This window comes from Malaclemys terrapin, chromosome 3 (assembly GCF_027887155.1).
Source record: "Malaclemys terrapin pileata isolate rMalTer1 chromosome 3, rMalTer1.hap1, whole genome shotgun sequence".
In the NCBI taxonomy this organism is placed as follows: Eukaryota; Metazoa; Chordata; order Testudines; family Emydidae; genus Malaclemys; species Malaclemys terrapin.
In genome coordinates this window covers 106996894-107019864 of record NC_071507.1, presented here as the reverse complement: position 1 = coordinate 107019864, position 22971 = coordinate 106996894, and the positions used below count along the sequence as shown (strand labels likewise).

At 43.0% G+C, this 22971-nt stretch overlaps 1 protein-coding gene across 3 annotated transcripts in view; it reads right to left on the bottom strand.

Annotated features, from left to right (window-relative positions):
• The window catches only part of AHI1 (Abelson helper integration site 1), a 185800-nt gene that overhangs the window by 24230 nt on the left and 138599 nt on the right, over positions 1-22971 (bottom strand). Inside the window, exons 21-23 of one of the 3 annotated variants that reach the window (XM_054024126.1) lie at positions 19033-19098; positions 12554-12716; positions 11022-11125 (exon numbers count right to left, since the gene is read on the bottom strand). The exons of 1 other annotated variant lie outside the window; for it this stretch is intronic. In XM_054024126.1, coding sequence (XP_053880101.1) covers positions 11022-11125; positions 12554-12716; positions 19033-19098 — 333 coding nt within the window. The remainder of the gene's footprint in view (positions 1-11021; positions 11126-12553; positions 12717-19032; positions 19099-22971) is intronic. One more of the 3 variants, XM_054024127.1, reaches the window with a different exon arrangement.

Below are 22971 nucleotides of genomic sequence, written 5' to 3'. Positions count from 1 at the left end.
GGATCGAGGGAAGGGATAATGGCCCCCAAAGAGACCATGCGGAACTTCAACTTTACTACGAATTTGTTGAGTCCGCGCAAGTCCAAGATGGGCCGCAGACCTCCTTTGGACTTGGGGATCAGGAAGTAACGGGAATAAAATCCCCTGCCCCTTAAGTCTATCGGAACCTCCTCTATGGCCCCCATGGCCAGGAGCGTAGACACCTCCTGTATAAGAAGTTGCTCGTGAGAAGGGTCCCTGAAGAGGGACGGGGAAAGGGGGTGGGAGGGGGGGATAGAAGAAAACTGGATAGCGTATCCCCTCTCCACCGTGCGGAGGACCCAACGGTCCGAAGTTATAAGGGACCAAGCACGGTGGAAGTGGGAGAGGCGATCCCGAAAGGAGGGAGCTGGATCCTGGGGGATGACTGGGGCGCCGTCCTCGACCGCACCTTCAAAAGTTCTGTCTAGGACCTGAAGGTGGTCTTGGTGGCCCTTGGTTCTGACCGGGTTGAGGGCCAGCCCATCTTCTCCTACCACCTCGCCCTCGCCTTCTGGCAGGGTCCTGTCTCTGACGAGGTGGAGGGGGGTAAAAACGTTGAGGCTGCGGCCTAAATGGTCTGCGCTGGGGACCCGCAACATGCATCCCCAAGGAGCGCATGATTGTCCTGGAGTCTTTGAGGCTCTGCAATCGAGAGTCCGTCTTCTCCGAGAACAGCCCCTGTCCTTCAAAGGGCAAATCCTGTAGGGTCTGCTGTAATTCAGGGGGCAAACCCGAAACTTGGAGCCAGGAGGTCCTGCGCATAGCGATACCTGCGGCCAGGGTCCTTGCGGCCGAGTCCACTATGTCCAGGGAGGCCTGTAAGGAGGTCCGAGCCACCTTCTTACCCTCCTCAACCATGGCTCCAAACTCTTCCCTGGACTCTTGGGGAATCAACTCCTTAAACTTCCCCATAGAGTTCCAGGAGTTGAAATTGTAGCGGCTCAGTAGCGCCTGTTGATTCGCCGCTCTAAGTTGTAGCCCTCCGGCTGAGTAAACCTTACGGCCAAACAGATCAAGCCGCTTAGCCTCTTTTGATTTTGGCGCTGCAGCCTGCTGGCCGTGGCGCTCTCGTGCATTCACTGATTCCACCACCAGTGAACACGGTTGGGGGTGTGTGTACAAGTACCCATAGTCCTTAGATGGGACAAAGTATTTCCTTTCCACCCCTCTCGCTGTGGGTGGAATGGAGGCAGGAGTCTGCCATATCGTATCCGCGTTCGTTTGGATCGTGCGGATCAAGGGTAACGCCACCCTCGATGGGGCATCCGATCCAAGGATATTCACGATCGGGTCGTGCACCTCCACTATCTCCTCCGTCTGCAGGTCCATATTACGGGCCATCCTGCGCAGGAGATCCTGGTGAGCCCGAAGATCTATCGGAGGGGGACCCGTGCATGAAGTGCCCGCCACTGCCTCATCCGGAGAGGAGGAGGAGGACGCCTCCGGTGGTAGTGGATCCAAGGGGGGGTCCCGGTCCCCCTGGTCTTGGGTCGGAGCGTCACCTGCACTTGGGTCCACGGTGTCGGGTGGTGTGGACACAGAAGCCTCCACGCCTCCAGGCGGAGGCCGAGAGATGGTGGATTCTGGGGCCCTTCTGACCGAGTGACCCGAGCGAGAGGTCGATGGTAATGAAGCCCCTTGCTCCTGGTGATACGCCCACGGGGTCCAAAACGACCAGTGAGATGGTCCATGAGAGTGGTCCTCTGCCCTCTCCTGCCAATGGCCCAAGTCTCGTTCCTCGGCCTGCCCCTGAGGGGGGTATGCCGATCTCGACAGGTCCTCCGAGGAGCGAGACGCCGATCTTGACGGCCATGGCGGTGCCGCGAAAGATGAAACGATCCCCGTGGTCTGCGGTGCCGCACGGTGCCGGTCCGGAGATGATCTATCTCTGTGCGGTGCCGGCGATCGGTGCCGGGACCGCGACCGGTGCCGATGACCTCGTCGGTGCCGGGAGTCAGATCTGGACCTCGACGAGGACCTAGAGTATGCCCGGTGCCGGGATCAGCCCCTCGGCGTCGAGCGTGGCGGTGCCGAGAACTACGTCTCGACGTTGACCGGTGCCGACGATCATATCGGTGCCGAGACTTAGAGCGGTGCCGCGAAGAAGATCTTGACCGCGAGTACGACCGGTGCCGAGACGATATTCGGTGCCGGGACTGCGAGCGGCGTGGGGACCTGCTTCGGGACCTGGATCGGCGCCGAGGTTCCAGCCCTTGTGATGGAGGGCGCATCAAGGCAGGTTTCCCTCTTGACTGTACCGGGCGAGTCAACGGTACAGTCGGTGCCGGTGGTTGAGGCGGTGCCGGCTCCGTGAGAGCTATCAAGTCTCTCGCCGCCGCGAAGGTCTCTGGAGTCGACGGGAGACACTGTATCACCGCCGGCCTCGGTGGAGACGCTATTTGTACCGGACTCGACGGCCTCGGCGCCGGAGTCGATGGTGCTGGAGGCGCCTGTTTCCGTTGCTCCACCGGCGGACGCGGCTCTACCCCCGGCACTGGGGGAGCCGGCGTCTTCGGCACGGACGTCCCCGTCTTATGGGCTTTTTTATGCCCTGGGGATAATGAACGGCGCCGCGGCACTTGCTGTGTTTGCGGTGCCGACGAGGTCCGGTGCCGGGGAGGCTTGTCTGACGCCACTCGCGTGGTCGTCATAGCCGGTGCCGCCGGGGCACTGCGCACCGAAGTGCTAGGCGTCGGAGTCTGGCCCGTGGAAGGAGTGTCCGGGCTAAGTGCCGCCTCCATTAGGAGTTGCCTGAGCCGAAAGTCCCGCTCCTTCTTGGTTCTTGGTTTGAAGGCCTTACAGATCTTGCATTTGTCTGTTTGGTGGGACTCTCCCAGGCACTTCAAACAGGAGTCGTGCGGGTCGCTCGTTGGCATAGGCTTAGCGCAGGAGGCGCACTGCTTGAAGCCGGGAGCGTTGGGCATGAGCCCGGGCCCGCGGCCGGGGGAGAAAGGGGGAGACGACCCCCTTAACCCCCTGAACTACAATAACAACTATAACAACTTTAAAACTATTTAACTATAAACACTAGAACTACAACTATAACTATAACTTTGAATGACTAAGTAAGCTAGGGAGAGTGGAGGACAGCTATGCCGCGCTCCACAGTTCCAACGACCGTCAGGGGCGGTAAGAAGGAACTGAGGGGGCGCCGGGTCGGCTGGGGTATATATTCAGCGCCATGAAGGCGCCACTCTAGGGGGCTCCACAGCCGACCCGCCGGTGTTGCTAGGGTAAAAATCTTCCGACGATCGTGCACGCGGCGCGCGCACACCTAATGGAATGGATATGAGCAAGCACTCGAAGAAGAACTATCAGTTCAGTTTTGTATATCTAGTAAAGCACAGGGCTTCAAACACAGTGGAGATGTGGAACTCAACTTTTTTCTTCCCTGTAAAAGATATTTTTATGATGAGGTTTTGCTTAGTGCCAACCCTAAGTTAGCACTTAGATTCTCCAGCTATGAATGCCATAGCATTTACAATTCAAGAGGCAGGGAAGCAAGACACTCCTGACTGGAATGAAATGGGTTACAGTAGCTTCTGTCAGCCTGGGGGGTCACAGCTCCAAGTCATTTCTCATCTGGTTGTAGATCTGCAGAAAAATCTCCACAAAATAGTTCAGCCCTGTTCAGTAAGAGGCTGCAAGGGCCCAGGAAGCAAGCAATGGGGAAGGAAGGAGAAGCTGGCCTGTTCCTATCTGCTCTTGCTACTGCCATCCAAGCCCTGCAGTAGCTTTTCTTTTCTTTCATCTCTCCTCATAAAATGAGGGACTTAAAGATGGTGAGGATCAGGCTGCGTAGACTTCATGGTCTCAACACTTAACAGTGAATGCTTATCAGTTTCACACCATCTGTAAGTGGCACCTTTTCACGGTACCCTCCCTAACTAAAGCCAGATGCAGTTTCCTGTTGTGACTCAACTAGCATTGTAGGATGCAAGCACAAAGAATTAGGTAATGGAATATATTAAGGCCATGTCTACATGAAGACACTCAGGTTTCAGGGTTTCAGACCCAAAAAAGAAAGTAACAGAACACCACTAGCCGTCATCTTCAGCCCCCAACTAAGACCTCTCCAGCGCATCATCAAGGATCTACAACCCACAATCCCTCACTCTCCCAGATCTTGGGAGACAGGCCAGTCCTCGCTTACAGACAGCCCCCCAACCTGGAGCAAATACTCACCAGCAACCACACACCACACAACAAAAACACTAACCCAGGAACCTATCCTTGCAACAAAGCCTGTTGTCAACTCTGTCCACATATCTATTCAAGGGACACCATCATAGGACCTAATCACATCAGCCACACTATCAGAGGCTCGTTCACCTGCACATCTACCAATGTGATATATGCCATCGTGTGCCAGCAATGCCCCTCTGCCATGTACATTGGCCAAACCAGACAGTCTCTATGCAGAAGAATAAATGGACACAAATCAGACGTCAAGAATTATAACATTCAAAAACCAGTCAGAGAACACTTCAGCCTCCCTGGACACTCAATAACAGACCTAAAAGTTGCAATTCTCCAACAAAAAAACTTCAAAAACAGACTCCAACGAAAAACTGCAGAATTGGAATTAATTTGCAAACTGGACACCATTAAATTAGCCTTGAATAAAGACTGGGAATGGATGGGTCATTACACAAAGTAAAAACTATTTCCCCATGCTAACTTTTCCCCTACTGTTAGTCATACCTTCTTGTTAACTGTTTGAAATGGGCCATTCTGATTATCACTACAAAAGTTTTCTTTTCTCCTGCTGATAATAGCCCACCTTAATTGGATTAGTCTTGTTAGAGTTGGTATGGCAACACCCATTTTTTCATATTCTCTGTGTATATATATCTTCCTATTGTATTTTCCACTGCATGCAGCCAATGAAGTGGGTTTTAGTCCACGAAAGTTTATGCCCAAATAAATTTGTTAGTCTCTTTGTGGCATTTGAGGTGCCACAAGTACTCCTCGTTTTTTTTTTTTGAAGACACTCAGGAGACTTATGGCAAATTAGCTAAAGGTGTGAAGTCAATGCATATAAGTTACAGCACATTATTCAGGAGTGAAGTGGCCTTAGTTTGCTGTAGCTCAATTCTCAGGTACAGTTAGAAAACAATTGAAAACACCAGATTAGAGAGAAAAGTGTGCCCCTTCCCCACTCAAACCGAGTGAGTGAATAATCTAACTGGAAAAGTGCAAATTAAAATGTTTAGTAACAGTGGCTACTTCTGAATAGAGACATTTTAGCATGACAAGAGAACTGAATATCTAAAGATAGCGTCATAACAGATTAAAAACAAAAGGTGGAGTGTGTTAGGGTCTTATCTTGTCCATCAGAGAAATACCATTTATAGGTAACAAAAATGTCTGTTCTCTCTGGATGGATCTTAGTATCATTTCCTTCAGAAAAGAGTACAATTATTTTTCCAAGAACAAGAGATGTAGCTATTCTGTCAAGAACTGGATTTGCTGAGGTGTGTCTGTCATTGGCAATGTCTAGTGGTAATTTGTGTGCAACATCACTCAGAGGCTTTGCAGATCTATTCTAGGGAAGCACAATCTCTCTCAGCCAAGGAGGTGGCATTGCTTCTAGAAGAACAGAACTTTAAGAGTACTGGACAAGGCTGGACCTTGCATTATAGGCATTATTGAAACACATTCTGATCTGATTGGATAACACATTTTTGTGGGGCTTCAGCCTCTTCTTTGGCTCTTCAAAATGCATAAACAACTTCCATGAACTTCCAAATCTTTTGTTCTGTTTAAACATGAATGTTAGAAGGCCATGAACTTAAGTCATGGAGGTACTTCCTTGTTCAGCTGAGAAAAGGCACAAGGGAGGGAGGATTAGATTCTATTTTGGATGAAATTCATTGAAAAACTCCAGCCATAATATGTCAAAATAGTCTTGAATAATGTTTCCAATCACTCTCAATTAGGAGGCCTGATGCACCCAGGAGGATGGACCCTACACCATCAAGAGCCCCAGAGACTTCAGGGGTCAGCCCACATGGACTCAATTGCAAGACTGGGGCCTTAGAGAGCTGATGGGAATACCTGCTTCTGGTGGTGGAGAAGGGAAGAGTATTATTTATTTTTGTTTATTTAGATTTATAAACATAAAGAGTGCTTATCCTAAGCTCTGGTCAACCTCACATAATTAACTTTCAGAATAACACTAACATAGATTTAGAGAATGATTAGTACTGCCCCTCTCCTCCCACAAGAGCAGAGCAAGTTCACAAGTGCTTATAACAAAAGGGGTTCCTAACTAAACTTTAAACTTTGTTTAATAAAAAGAGCCCTGTAACCGTAGGCCAGGAAAATTCTGAAAGGATTTTATATTGGCAGTTAGATGTATGTTGTAAGTAAAGATGAATATGAGCTAATTTTGTGGCTCAGGAGTTAAGTAATTCAAAAGGCAGGAGAACAAAGTTTTACATCCAGTTGTTATATTATTTATACAAAGTGAACAGTAGAAACTCATGATACCCTCCCAAAAAATACAAGTGGATCTAAGACTGCAACAAAATGGTCCATATTTGCAGGACCCAAAGTGGTCTTTAAGAAGTAACATTCTTTGCCACTGATGTGATTGTATTAGTTCATTCTAAAATTCTAGGGCTCAGATTGATGATTGTAATACATTTAAACTGTCTCTTGCCAGCAACCAAACCATCTCAGTAGTATTTTTTTTGAAGGGTTTAGCCATATGTGGAATCCTGTGTGACCCAAATCCCATTAATCTTCACCTGCTTTTTTTTGAAGGTGCACCCATCAGTCAGTTAGGACTTAAAAATATCAGAGAACAATCACACTTATGATGGCTCTCATATTAACAGTACTTGTAATCTTGTAAAAGAATTGATTTATATATTTGAGCATTTCTCAAAAAGCACATAAATGGTAGAGTTGGTCAAAACTCTGTCTAAACATTTTTGAAATAAGGTGTTTTTGGGGCCAACCCCCCGCCCCCCAAAAAAGTTTTGATCATATTTTTCTAGTTTTCAGTGAAAAAAAATCAAGCTAATGTAAACATTTCAGTAAATATTCAAATGTCAAAATTTTTCACATAATGGTGGTAGTTTTTTGTTTGGGTGTTCGTTGTTTTTATTTGTTTTGGGGTAATATTCATAGGATATTTACAAAGTTTTTCCCCAAAATTTCCCATGAAAAATAATTGGCACTATTTGATCTTCTCTAATAAATGCTATATTTATTGACTTCTTTAGAAAGTTTAGGGGAAAAAATAAAAAGTAGTTAGAATAACTGTTGTGTACTTGCTATTATACAGGGATTCCCATACTAGTTCAGGACATCAAGCTGTGGTCAATCTAGTCCAGTATCCTCTCTCTGACAGTGGTCACTACCAAAGGCTTCAGAGGAGCATGCAAAAACTACAGGAACAACAGTTAAAGCATAACCTGCCCATAGGGATGTTTCTTTCTAGGATTCCCTAGTTAGTGGTTGGCTGATGTCCTGAGGTATGATGGTTTAGGCCATACTTACAGGAGGGGGGACTCTATCCTGGGAAGCAGTGACTCTGAAAAAATTTTGGGGGTCATGGTAGATACTCATCTGAATATGCTCGCCTAGAGTAACACTGTGGCCAAAAGGCCCAATGAAATCCTTGGATACATAAATGGGGGGGATCTTGAGTAGGAGTAGAGCGGTGTTATTACCTTTATTACCTCTTTTGAGCTTACACTGAGCTCAGACATGAAGAAGAGCTCTATGTAAACTCGAAAGCTTGTCTCACCAACAGAAGTTAGTCCAATAAAAGATACTACCTCACCCACCTTGCCTCTCAAATATTCCTGGGACCAACCCAGCAACAACAACAATGCAAACAACTTTCTGAACAGTTTACACAATCTCCTAACTCATAATTTTCTCCATTTAACCATTTTTTAATTCTCTGAACTTCTTTTCTCTCTGCTGTATCTTTTTTGAGACAGGATGACTAGAATGGAATGCAGTGTACCAGGGAGGGCATCAGATATATAACGGTACACCTCTACCGCGATATAATGCTGTTCTCGGGAGCCAAAAAATCTTACTGTGTTATAGGTGAATCCGCGTTATATCGAACTTGCTTTGATCCGCTGGAGCGCGCAGCCCCCCCCCCCCCCCCGAGCACTGCTTTACCGTGTTATATCTGAATTTGTGTTATATCGGGTCGCATTATATCGGGGTAGAGGTGTATTATAATATTCTCAATATTGTATTTTTATCCCATTCTTAGCATATATATATATAAAAAAAAAAAACACATTTTGTTTGTTTTTGACCATCACTGCACACTGAATGGTCCACAATGATGCCCTGTTCATTATTCTACATGCTTGGTAAATTTAATTTTGGAGTAGAATCTAAAGATTAAACACACACACACACACACACACACACAAATATTTCCCCCTGAAATATTATTGAAACTGCTACTACAGAAGAAATTATTAGGAAGATACAAAAATGGTTTCCTTTAAACAATATGGTCTTAAAAAGAAGTAAATGACCCCTCAGACTGTGGGTGGTGCTCCTTTACCAAGTTGGTTATATGTTACAAATTGGTTGTGATTGATGTTCACTTCTATACCAAAAGGTTGTTGTTATTCAATAATCTAATTAGATTTACTCTGGATAAAAAAGACAAAACACAAAAATAAACTTTATTAACTCTAACTCTAACTTTCCCTTTCTAATTTGTGTGTGTCTTTCATAAACAGAATCTCTAAAGGTAACATTGATGATCTGATTAGGCTATCTACAGCTGGAATAAGAAGATAGTGGAAATGGGCTAAGGTTTTCAAATGTCTATCAGTGTAATTAAGCAACAAAATGATAATGCAGATATTGGGAAAATCCACGCTAGTCTAGACTATAAACAGAAATTATTCACCATTCAGTCATATAATACCTTTTACTATATTTGTGCCACTATGCTTTACAATAGAGTATACATTTGTATTTAATTTATGTTTGCCATTTGGAATACTGTTTTGGCTATGCGTTTCTCACACATTCTTATAGCATAACAGCTATGAAGTAAAGAAGCAACAGAAATATTTCAGTATTGTTGTTTCTGGTCAACATACTGATTAATTTTACAAAAATGTAATTAGAAATATTCAGTAAGTGGATTTATGATAATTGTTGGGTTCAGCAGAGCTGAGTGAGTAATTTATAATAAATAATTTGTTAGATTTCACCTCTCTCTTCCCCTACATGAAATGTTATTTCTACATGAGGAGGTTCCAAACAGCTCTTCGTGAATATCTGAATCTCAAAATTTGCAATATGTTGGTAACATAAATTACAGGATATTTTCTTTGTTTGGATGATTTATCTAACTAAGCAATACCGTATAAATTTTTGAATCTTACAATCAAACAAAACTTGAACTTCTTGTTGGAAAAATATTTGAAAATTCTAAGTTAAAGTTATTTTTTTGTAAGTATTTGTTAGCGAAGTTTGATTACTTGAACATTTGTGGAAGCAAACAAAAGAGGGTTACAAACCTGTTCAATTCAAAAATCATTTTTAAATTCTTACTAATATTCACTGAACTTGTTTCCACTATTCATTTACTTTTGCTAACAAATTATCCTATAGTTTAAGACTGTAATTTTCATCCATTCTTCAGAGGATGTGAATATCACTTATTGAAAGGTTCTAATTTACATTGTATGGAGATGCAAAAGTCACACTGTCTGTTTTACACATATCCTTCCCATATCTTATTATCTGTGATAAACCAACATGGTATTTCGTTCCCTTCTTATACATTTTCTCTACTTTGAGCTGGGAGAGGTATTTGTGCCTTTGTTCTAGTTTCTGCACACTGAATTCACTTTGTTAAGCTGCAACATTGTGCGACAGCATGGAAACAAGAATGCCACAATGAATCAAACATATAATAGAGAATGGGATATATAGGCAATGATGCACAACGTGATGAGAACTTGCCAGTCGTATATACATCTTGGGAATGCTTATCTAAGAGGTACAGGCAGGATTGTTAATATACCTCTATGGTAGGATATCTATATATTGACTGGTGAACAACAAGGAGTTATTTTACTTATAAAGTGGTTTAATGATTAAAAATTACTTTTATAAATGTAAATTTCAGAAATGTGTTAAATATTTTCAATAGAAAATAGGTTTCTTTGGAACTAAGAAAATGGGATGAACCTGCAGAAAGAGGACGGAACCAAAAGAAACAGTATTCTGCCTCTGTTTATGAATTTCCCTGCATCTCTGTCCTTCACTCCCCAAAATGAGACATGTAATGTAATAGACCAAGTCAGTGTAGATTCCTCTTCCCAAATCACCCGGAGGGAGCAGGGACTGACAGGAGGGACTTAACTCCTTTTGAATAAAAATGTCTGTTGCTCAAGTAAGGTTTGGATGTGGCATATTGCTCTGTTTGGTGAAGAGGCTTTATGGTACCAAATGTGTATGCTAATTAGGAAATTATTACATGGATTGAAAACTTCTTCCACCAGTTATATCTTAGGTTTTATCTAAGCCATTTGATAAATAAGATATTTTACAGAACTAGGAGTTTTATTTTGAAGTTATATATACACGTGTTGTGGATGTTGTGTTGCCCAAGACTAAAGCTGAATGCCGATATCTAAAAAGTAACTAAGGGGGATAGTTCTCTATAAATTCATCTTCATACTCATGCTTCAATATCTATGTGCCTATGGTTATGTTCCTGCCCCCTTTGAAGTAAATGGGAGCTTTGTCATTCATTTCAATAACGCTTTGCTATTGACTTCAAAGAGAGCAGGAACAGGCCCAGCATTTAATTGACAAATCATGGGGATAACTGGATCTAGGCAACAAATTTGCATTGAACACCATCTGAAAACACAGTTGTTTGCCTAGGGAAAGGTTCTGAACGTTCTGTATTTTATAAAAAAAAAAAGCAGAAAAATTAAAATCCATATTCTACAGCTTATGGTCCCCTTCTTTCAAATAATTACCCCATGTGGCACTGGATATCTTACTTCTGCTTCTGTTTGTTCACTGTGTAGAAGAGGAGTAGAATCTGGTACTAATTCAGAAGACTGTTCCTTTTCATATTCAGCTAAAAATATAACACATGATTCAATTCACCATTATGTCTGTCATGAAAATGATGTAATCAAGAATGAAGTTAATAAAAATGTGAATGGTAGTGATATTATTATCTAGTTAACACTGAGACATTAGCTTTGCCAGTCAGAAAATATTTTTCACAAATTTTTTTCATTAGAACTTTTCCTTTTTTTAATTAAAATTTTCCAATAAACTCTAGTCTTTAGCATAGTTATGACCACTACAATCATAAATGCTCAGCAAATATTAAAAAAGGATTAGACATTTATATGAGTAAAGAGTAGCATGTATGGTTATAGCAACTATATTTTAAAGGCTATCAAAAAGTACCATGCTCACTGCTAGTAATGTATAATACAACCGAATAACATAAGAGGGTCACCAGATGAGGTAAGGACAGATCTCCTGAAGTTATTTTGCACAGCTCGCGAGGTTTGTTATGAGATTTATTTTTCACCTTTCCCAAGCAGTCAAGGTTGCTGCTGAAGATTAGATCCCAGATATCAACCTTTGGGCTGTTCTGGTTATGGAATTTCTATGTTCTAAACACCAGTATCATCACTTATTTAGAAAAGAAAAAATAGATAACTGTAATTCTTATTCTCTGAAGAGATAATCCCAGTAGATTTCTACCCTTGAATCCATGCTTCCAGCACATAGCAGACAGATATCCCATAACTGGAAAGTTCTGAACCAATAGGGAACCCCTAGCAACACTGTGTGCATCACTATGCCAGAGGGGCTCCCTAGGCTGCTCCCTATGTTCTACAATCAGCTTTTAGTTTAGTTATGTTTTGAGATTCAGGCTGCATCAGTGTTCTATAGAAGTTGTTTTTAATAGCTAGGACCAAGTGGCAAATTCAGAGTTTGTACCTGGGACTGCTGTTTTAACTGGCATTCCCTCTTTTAAATCCTTAGAAAGAAACTGAATTATTGGGGAATGAGACATCTCCACTGGAGTGGGGAAAGATTGTGTAACTTCAACAGGTAAGTTAATGTTTAGGAGCCTGAGATGGCTGAGTCCAGGAGCTATTACCAAGTAGAAGTCTCAGATGCCTGTGAACTATCTCGACGCTGTGGGAGCCCCAAAGAGCTGCCAAGATACTATGTGAACCAGGTGGTTGTGTGCGGGGGGGAGGGAGGAGGCGGTGAGTGAGGAAGGAGGTGGTTGGTAACTGCAAAGATACTGTGTGAACTGGAACGTGAGACTGCAGTGTTGATACTTTTGAAAAGTACAAAGTACTACATGTTAACATGCTATTTTATACATAATTTCTGCATCACAGTAAGTTCTTGATATGTCATGTGTATTGTATAAACATATGTATTCAGAGTAATAAAGCAGAATAGCATGGTAAAATCTTGGACCATCAGTTAAACCCACACCGGTATACCAGGAAGAGAGCAGTAAACTTACTTTCACCAGCCACATAATTAGCTGGAAAATAGCCTTGCTGTCCATTTGCTAGGCTGCCAAACCACCAGTTATCATTATCTTTGTATAACACTTGGATAATGTCACTGCGATGGATGGTTAGCTCATCTGATCGATGCGCTGTGTAGTCATAAAGAGCCACTACCTAAAAGAGAGATAAGACCACCACATCTTTATCACAACTGTGCCACAGAGAAAAAAGCCCAACATTCACTTCCTCTTGCAGAAAAGCAGCTGAAACCAAAGCTGCACTTTGGTAAAAGCTGAGGCTGTCTCAATTTTTGCTAATGGGATCAGGGGTGGTGGGAACGCAGCAGGAGAAGCAAGATAAAGGACTGTGGGATTGTAGAAATGGTTAAGAACATTCAATACACTAAGATTAGCTTCAAAACAGCAGCTGCTAGTTTTATAAGCAATTGACTTGTTAAGCAAAACAAAAAAAAAACCCTTAGTACATTCACTTTCTCAGAATTGTTACACCACTTTCAGATCCAATTCTGTGTGTGTGCACACTAAACTTATATGTTTGAATAAATACTTCAACAATGTGACTGTTTTACTAGATGGAAAACTCCAATGGAACAATTTCATTATGAAGCTTTATTCTGATCCTTTCATTTATTTGTAATGTTTTGTTTTGAAACAAATATCTGTTATAAACATTTGTACATTGGGTCCACATATTATCTACATAATAAAACCATTTGTCTTTGAAACATACTGCACTGCTGCATCAATACTTCCACTAGAAAAAATGTTAATAGGCTTCTCCCATCTTTCATAATACATAGAATACACAACTACCAATCACAGCCTTTCCGACTGCCCTGAAAATAAAAATACCATGGATCATTTCTTATTTAGCTTCCACAACTATATGATCAGGGAGTGATTTCTGTCCCATTTTGACCAACAAAGAGTAGAAAAGAGTAAAAACAATAGAAGAGGTCTGAACAGATAGGAATCTCCACCCTCCCCAAGACATAATTATGTTATATTTTATACAAACTATTTTTGCCACCAAAGCATACCTGTATATCACAAACAGCAACCAGGGATATTAAAGAAATTGAAAAGGGAATGCTTCTATATTCGTAAGTTTAGCATGGTACTTTGTGATTTGGCCAGCCTCAAAGCATTAAGATCAGCTTAGCTACTATTAGACAGAAATCTATCCAAACTTTCACTTAGCTGCCACTAACATATCTAAGGCCTGGTCTACACTACGAGGTTAGGTTGAATTTAGCCACATTAGGTCGATTTTATAATGAATGTGTCTACACAACCAAACCCGTTCCGCCGACCTAAAGGGCTCTTAAAATCGACTGCTGTACTCCTCCCTGACGAGGCGAGTAGCACTAAAACTGACCTTCCTGGGTTGAATTTGGGGTAGTGTAGATGTAGCGCTGTACAATTTGATGGTATTGGCCTCCAAGAGCTATCCCAGAGTGTTCCAATGTGACCACTCTGGACAGCACTTTCAACTCTGATGCACTAGCCAGATACACAGGAAAAGTACCGGGAACTTTTGAATTTCATTTCCTGTTTGGTCAGCGTGGCAAGTTCAGCACAACAGGTGATCATGCAGTCCCAGAATTGCAAACGAGCTTCAGTGTGGATCGAATGAGAGACACTGGATCTGATTGCTGTATGGGGAGAAGAATCTGTGCAGGCAGAACTCTGAACCAGCAGAAGAAATGCTGATATATATGCCAAAATCACACAGGGCATGGTGAAGAGAGGCTATCAGGGATGCACAGCAGTGCGCATGAAAATTAAGGAGCTCAGGCAAGTCTACCAAAAGACAAAGGAGGCAAACGGTTGCTCTGGGTCAGAGCCCCAGACATGCCGCTTCTATGATCAGCTGAATGTCATTCTGGGGGAGACCATACCAGTACCCCAACACTCTCCATGGACACCTGGAAGATGGCAGCCTCAGGCAACATGGATGAGGATCTTGTGGATGAGGAAGAATGCGCAGCAAGCAAATGGAGAATCCATTCTCCCCAGCAGCCAGGACCTTTTTCTCACCCTGGAGCCAATATCCTCCCAGGGCCTATTGTTCACGGACCCTGATAGCGGAGAAGGCACCTCTGGTGAGTGCACATTTGTAACGACACTACAGGGGTTAAAAGCAATTGTGTTTAATGTTTGATTTGCCCTGAACAATTGGGATGCATTCGCGGCCAGTACAGCTAATGGAAAAGTCTGTTTACGTGTCTGTGGATGCATCGGGAATCCTCCAGGAACATCTCCATGAAGCTCTCCTGGAGGTACTCTGAAAGCTTTTGCAGAAGGTTTCTGGGAAGGGCTGCCTTATTTCGTCCTCCATGGTAGGACACTTTACCACGCCAAGCCAGCAGCAAGTGGTCTGGAATCATTGCAGCACAAAGCATGGCAGTGAAAGGTCCTGGGTTTTGGTCGCATTCATGCAACACTCGGTCTTTATCTTTCTGTGTCAGCCTCAGGAGAGTGATATCATTCATGGTCATCTGGTTGAAATAGGGGAAGTTTTGTAAGGGAACAGTAATCCCCTCTGTTTGGTGATCCCCGACACATTAGACCCTGGGCATGCTGGACTGTTTGTGCTTGGCTAAAAGGGATCATCCCGGAGATAGCAATGCTGAGGGGAGGGTTGTACTGCACATTCACCCCAATACCGCAGCCCCTCCTTTTAAACGGCAAATACAACAGGCATTGGTTGCTATGGGGTAGGAGGGTGCTGCAGTTTGAAACCATTCCCACGTTATGAACGCAGAAGAAGCCAACCCCACATCCCCCGAATTCTGTTGCCCAGTCATGTGTGATGTGTCACCATTCTGGCAGGCGCTCAATATAGAGGCAAAATGCAACCATATTCCTAAAACACGTGCTGTCTGCTGTGAATTGCTTTATTCACTGTGAAAGAGTCTCCCTTTTGTTCTCAGAAAAGTATCTTCTGTAAACTCTACTCTCCCTTTTTTCCAGCTGCAAATGTTTCTATGCTCCTCGCATCAACTCAGTCCCTGAGGTTATCGCAGATTAGAAGGTGAAAAAAACGCACTTGCAATTACATGTTTTCAGAGCTCATGCAATCCTCCTGCCCTGATAGGGCACAGCTGAATGCATGGAGGTATTCGGTGACAGTGGCCAGGAAAGCATACAGTGAGCGTGATTGTAACACATAGGAGGAGATGCTGAGGCTAATGGGGGAGCAAACAGACATGATGAGGCGTCTGGTGGAGTGCAAGAAAGGCAACTAGACTACAGACCTCCGCTGCAGCCACTGTGTAACCACCTGCCATCCTCGCCAAGTTCCATATCCTCCTCACCCAGACGTCCAAGAATGGGGGAGGGGGTAAGGAAGGCTTTGGGCACCCAGCCACTCAACTCCAGGGGATGGCCCAAGCAACAGAAGGCTGTCATTCAAACAGCTTTGATTTGTAGTGTGGCTACAATAAGCAATGTGGCCTTGTCCTTCCCTCCTCCCCCACCCCGTTATCAAACCCTTTGTACGCTTGGGCTTCCTTTTACTAGTCAGTGTTGCCAGTGATCTCAAGTTTTTTTTTTTTTAATAAATAAATAATGAATGGATTCAGAATAGGGACTTTATTTCCTGTGCCAGCTATGGTCGAAGGGGGGACGCGGATCGGCTTACAGGGAAGTACATTCACCAAAGGGGGCAGGTTTGCATCAAGGACAAACACACACAACTATCACACCGTAGCCTGGTCAGTCATGAAATTATTTTTCAAAGCCTCTCTGATGCGCAGCGCGCCTTGGTGTGCTCTTCTAATTGCTCCGGTGTCTGGCTGTTGAAAATTGGCCGCCAGGCAATCTGCCTCAACCTCCCACCCCACCATAAACGTCTCCCCCTTACTCTCACAGATATTATGGAGCACACAGCAAGTAGCAATAACAATGGGAATATTGCTTTTGCTGAGGTCTAACCTACTCAGCAAACTGCGCCAGCGCCCTTTTAAACGTCCAAAGGCACATTCTACCACCATTCTGCACTTGCTCAGCCTATAGTTGAACTGCTCCTTACTGCTGTCCAGGCTGCCTGTGTATGGCTTCATGAGCCATGGGAGCAAGGGGTAGACTGGATCCCCAAGGATAACTATTGGCATTTCAACATCCCCAACGGTAATTTTCCAGTGTGGGGCCTGGTCTACACTGGGGGAGTGGGGGGGGGGGGGAAGGTGGGATCGACCTAAGATACACAACTTCAGCAACGAGAATAGCGTAGCTGCAGTCAACGTATCTTATTTCGACTTATCAAGCATCCTCACGGTGCGGGATCGATTTCAACGGCTCCCCCGTCAACTTTGCTTCCACCTCTCGCTGAGCTGGAGTTCAGCAGTCAACGGGAGAGTGATCGGGGATCGATTTATCGCGTCTACACGTGATAAATCGATCCCCGATAGATTGATCGCTACCCGCTGATCTGGTGGGTAGTGTAGACATACCCTGGGAAGAAAGTCCCTTCTTGCAGCTTTCCGAACAGCCCCGAGTTCTGAAAGATGCGAGCGTCATGCACCTTTCCCGACCATCCCACGCTGATGTCGGTGAAACAGCCCTTGTGATCCACCAGTCCTTGCAACACCATTGAGAAGTACCCCTTGCAGTTTATGTACTCTTTGGCAAGGTGGTCCGGTGCCAAGATAGGGATCTGCATTCCGTCTATTGCCCCACCACAGTTAGGGAACCTCATTGCAGCAAAGCCATCCACTATGCCCTGCACATTTCCCAGAGTCACTACCCTTCTTAGCAGAAGGTATTGATTGCCCTGGCTACTTGGATCACAGCAGCCCCCATGGTAGATTTGCCCACTCTGAATTGATTCCTGACTGACCGGTAGCAGTCAGGCGTTGCAAGCTTCCACTTGCTTCTCAACTGTCAGGGCAGGTCTCATCTTGGTATTCCTGCGCTTCAGGGCGGGGGAAAGCAACTCACAAAGTTCCATGAAAGTGGCCTTATGCATGCGAAAGTTTCGCAGCCACTAGGAATCATCCCATACCTGCAACACTATGCGGTCCCACGAGCCTGTGCTTGTTTGCTGGGCCCAGAATCGGCGTTCCACTCTATCAACATGCCCCAATGCCGCCGTGATATCCTAATTGCCACATCCTGTGCTTTCAGGAACGTCTGTGTCCATGTCCTCCTCACAATCTTCCTCGTGCTGGCGGCTCCTAGCTAGGCTCTGCACATACTGCAGGATAATGCGCGAGGTGTTTGCAATGCTCACAAAAGCAGCGTACAGCTGAGCGGGCTCCATGCTTGCTATGCTATGGTATCTGCACGGATAACCCAGGAAAAAAGGCGCGAAATGATTGTTTGCTGTTGCTTTCAGGGAGGGAGGAAGGGAGGGAGACTGATGACATGTACCCAAAACCACCTGCAACAATGTTTTTGCCCCATCAGGCATTGGAAGCTTAACCGAGAATTCCAATGGGCAGCGGGGACTGTGGGATGGCTACTCACAGTGCACCACTTGTGAGACGATGCTAGCAACGGTATTGAGGACTCACTCCATTGACCTAATGCGCTTAGTGGAGACATGCACGATCGACGTATAAAATCAGTTGCTAAAGATCGACTTCTATAAAAATCAACCTAATTTCGTAGTGTAGACATGCCCTAAAGGACCAAAGAAACCGAGTAACTGAATACCTCCCTCTCAATTATACGTCTCCTCTTCACATCAGGAAAAGCAATAATATGATCAAAACCAACACTGCCAGTGTAAAATTTAGATGGATGCAGCTTACACGATCACATCCAGCAAGGGGTACTCTTAGAATACCAACTAATTGAGAAATGCAGGGACTTCTTGGAGATAATACTGTGAAAATCAATAGGTCACTTAAGGTAAAAGGAACATAACTTAAGGTAAATATTCAACAAAATGCACAAAATGAAAGGCAGAACAGAAAGTGCTGTGTATTTTTGCAATATCTTATAGTAAAATGTTTAGTGGTTGTTCAATATCTGAAAAAAATTACAAAAATCTAATGACTTGACAAACTTGCAACACGCTTAAAAGAAAAGCAAGACAAATCAAAAATGTAGGTACCATTATACCTTGAATTGTGATTGGTTTAGGGAAATTAGGGAATCCTGATTAAAAATAAAAGTGGAAGTTACCATTATTTTCATTATCCCATTAGAGATATCTGAATTAGAGCTGGGCAAATAACTGATTTTTTGGTTCGCTAGCAAAAAAAAAAATTATGAACCAGACCCCAAAATTCCAAAAGCTTTCAGGAAATCAAAAAATATGTTCTGGGTAAAAACAAACAAACAAACAAAAAACCCATGTCCCTCAGCCAAAATGTTTGTTTTCCAGGGATTTTTAAAGGGCTAGATTTACAAAACAATCAGAGAAGGAGGAGTGATAGTGGTGGTGTAGATTAACATTTCCAAAATTATACATACAGTGTGGCAGGTATTGAAACAATAAACAATTGCATAATACGTACTATCTCTTGCACTGGTGTAGAATTATTTGCTCCTCTCATACATGATGTAACCAGAAGGTCATCACTCTAAAAGAAGAAATTATTTTAACTCTAGCATGCAATATTTTGGTAAGGATAGTTTTCAAAATGAACACTTGTCATATACTGTAAACACAACAGTGTACTGTAATAAATATTAATTTTTGTTTTCCCAAAGCAAAATACAAGTGATATTGAATAATATTCCCAGCAGTATTGATTAAAAGTTATTTAGAAGAAGATTTAATTAAAACTCCTTTGCTATATGCACCTCACTATATATAACTCCTTATGGTAAGAAAAAAGTCTGTTAATGAGTACTCATTCTGAGCTTGCCTGCATTACAAACTACACAATGGTGGTTCATGGAGATCATGCAGTGAATTTCACCTCTGATTATTATGCTGAAACTGATTTTTTTTTTTTTTAATATAATGGCTCATTTTTGGTTGATTTGAAACAAACAACCTTTTCACTGCTGGTTCTTAACAGTACTTTGCTGCCATTATTCATTATCATTTCACTGAAATAAATGGAATATTAGATATAACTAACATTTTAGCAATGCTACAAGTGTGCTTAAATTTGGATGTGCCAATACCTAGAAAGTTTGATATAATTCAAGTAGCACAACTACAAACCTTTGGTTTCTCCAAATTTAGAAGCATTCACTGACGGTAGCTTTAGAATTGAATAATTATGAAAAAACTATTTTTCTCCATTATACTGAAAGCAGCTCCCTCATAGTAACTGAGCCGATACAAGGCATTTGTCAGCGCTACTGAAATAGCGAAGGTGTCAATTGCCTAATTTATTAAAGGAGAAAACAGATTCTCCTCGATTTTTTGCATGCTGAAGAGTGCATACTACAACTCAGAATAGAAACTTTGTGCACATGTACACCAGCAGGTAACCAGGGTAAAAGGGACTAAGATATTTTAATGGGAGAATCAACTATGGGCATTTGGAAGTGATGTTTTTCACCCACAGCAGATTGTCCTAAATTATAAACCAGTTTAAAATTTATGAGAAATCTCATTCAACCTCTATTTCTTCCATCTCACACTCACTTCAAATGTTTTCAGCACCTATAACTTTTTCTCTTTCCTTGTCTCTTAAAAAAAAAGGTCTTTTAACTTTTTTTTCCAAACAAACAACATCTTAAATTTGATGCTGCTTTTTTTTCCCCAGTACTATTTCTATTAGGCCATCACCATGTATTTTTCAAAGGACCATCATTATAGCAATCTTCAGCAAGGAAAGCAGAATTTGTGGTCTCCTCTAAAATCTCAAGTGACCTGCATTCCTCTCCCTGCACAAGTATAATGCACTTTCATATGATGACTAGTTTTAACTCATCTAGGAGAAGGATACTTGGTAACCATGAAACTTAAGCTTCTCTAAACTCATCTCCAGCTCATTTATGAGATGCAATATATAATATGCAATATGGCGTTTCCCAGATTAACCATACATTAATAAAGCATCAAAGCAAATAGCTGCAATCCATTCTTACATTTTACTAGCATATCTATTCATACAACCAAAGTGCTACTGAATTTTTGTAGAGTACACACAGAGTAATAAACCTTTAAATCTCATCTGATAAATATACAGGCTGTGAACACATCACATCTGTATTACAGTACAGTTTAAGCGGCTTGTAAATGGCATACTGGTAGTTAACACAGCCATGCAGGTTTCAGCCTATTCCTCATCTTTCATTCTCTGAGCAGGAAGAACTCTGAAGGCAGTGTGCTTAGCCTGGAGGGTGGGAGTTGTTGCTCAACAATGATTCATCAGGACTATTATTAATATTATCTAGGTAACTAGTTAAGGAACTTATATAGCCCCCATTACAATATTGAATGTTTCTCTCTCTTTTTTGTAAGGTATTTGTATTCTATAGAAGGTCTCATCAAGTTCTCCTTATAGTTAGGTGAGCTGTTAGGAAATAATATTCTCAAAGCCATGAGCCACCCCCCAGAATATTTTGAATGTACTCCGATATTGTGCTAAACTTTTATTACAACATGAACCCAAGGAGTTTCCACTTGAAGGAGTATGCGATATATTTTTAAATGGTATACGTGACAGCGTGTGTACAGATCCCATCCAAGAGCTGACAGAGTGAGAGTTCAAGCAGTTATGATCACAGCTGCATGCTCCAAACACAGGGCTTGGTAGCAGGATAGGGTCTGCTGCGGTGAATAAGTAATTTCCCCAGTACACTTAAGCTCCCATCTAAATTTCAAAAGTATACCATGGAGCTATAACTGGCTCCCTCAATATTTTTAAAGCATGACTCCTTTTCACAGTGTCACTAAAACATAATTTTTTCAGAATTGTCCTAAAGCCTTGGACATATCTGGCTCTAGCATGATTCTTAACACATCTCCTCCTTGCTGTAAAGTGAAAACAATTCAACCATGTTGTATTCAGATTCCATGATATTGCTATTTTTGGAGTGTAGGATGGATGCGTTCAGAGGAGTTGGAGCTAGCACATTAGGAGTCAGCCCACCTGAGAGAGACAGGATGAAAAAGCTAACTGTTGCCATATTAACCTTAGCTGAACAAAGGCTTTGTGAATATTTAAGCCCTTCCATAGAAGAACCCCCATAGATGTACCAGTTGGTTGGATTTCAAGACCCTTAAGTATTAGTACTTCATTAGACTCTAGCTTACCTGACCAATCACAGTGTATTCTAAAATTGAATTCTACCCAGCCGATCAAGAGGGAAAAAAAAGAGGCACTTGCCAAATGACAACCAAACTTTCTGGCGGCCATTAGGCATATGTGTGATGCCTTTTCAATTGTTTTGCATACATCCTACTTCCCATTCTTGCACCAGGGCTCAGTCAATCCTAGAACCAGCACTCTATTTTATTCTTAGGCACTGGAGATACGGGGGCCACAGGGTTATTCCCCCTCCCACACTTTTTAAAAGTGCCATGCCCCCTTCTTTTTAAAATGTAGCTGGGGGGGGGGGGGCGCGAGAGTGCCCTAGTCTGGCCTGGCTGGTTGGCACCTGGGTCCCACTCTGCATCATGCCATGTGCCAGTAACTAGGCCCTTATCTGCCAGCGGCTCATGTGGCATTGGCTCCTCTCGGTGCCAGGAACTGGGAAGCAGGACAGACCCATCCCTCGAGGGCTTTGGGCTCACCAGCAGGGAGGGTAAGGTAGGAACTGGAGGAAGAGGCTCTGGGGGACTCAGGCTGTAGTGGGGGGCACCAGTGACCAATTTTCCCTCTCCCCAGGTTGCAAAACCAGGCTCTACTGCTTTATTCCTAAAACCAAGAAAACTACATTGAGCACATGGTCAGTAAAATCATGGAATCACAGAAATTAGAGGTAGAAAACACATTAGATCAGTGGTTTTCAAGCTTTTTTCATCTGCGGACCCCCCAAAAATTTTGAATTGAGGTGCGGACCTTTTTGGAAGTCTTAGACATAATCTGTGGGACTGCCAGGGGTCCACAGACCATGGGTTGAAAACCACTCCATTAGATCATCCAGTTCTTCTCCCTGCTAATGCAGAATTTGTTCCCTACTGTACATATTCTAGTGTTTTGCACAGTGCCATTTTAAATTCTGATATGATAGGGATTACACATCAGTGTTCTTAGGAGCCTATTCCACAGTCTACAAAAATTTCAGTCAGAAAGTTTTGCCAGATAGTCACCCTTTCTTAATTTCATCCCATGACTTCTAGTTATACCTCTGTGCCACTCTAACTCAATTTTCTTTGGTATCTACACCCTTCAAATATTTGTAGACAATTATGACCCCTACTTTGTCACCACTTAGTCAAGCGGTATATACACCATTCTTAATCTTTTCTTCTATGTCAGACCCCCATTAGCTTTGATATTTTTGTATTTGTCAGTAGTTTTCTGGTAATATGATACCCAGAACCA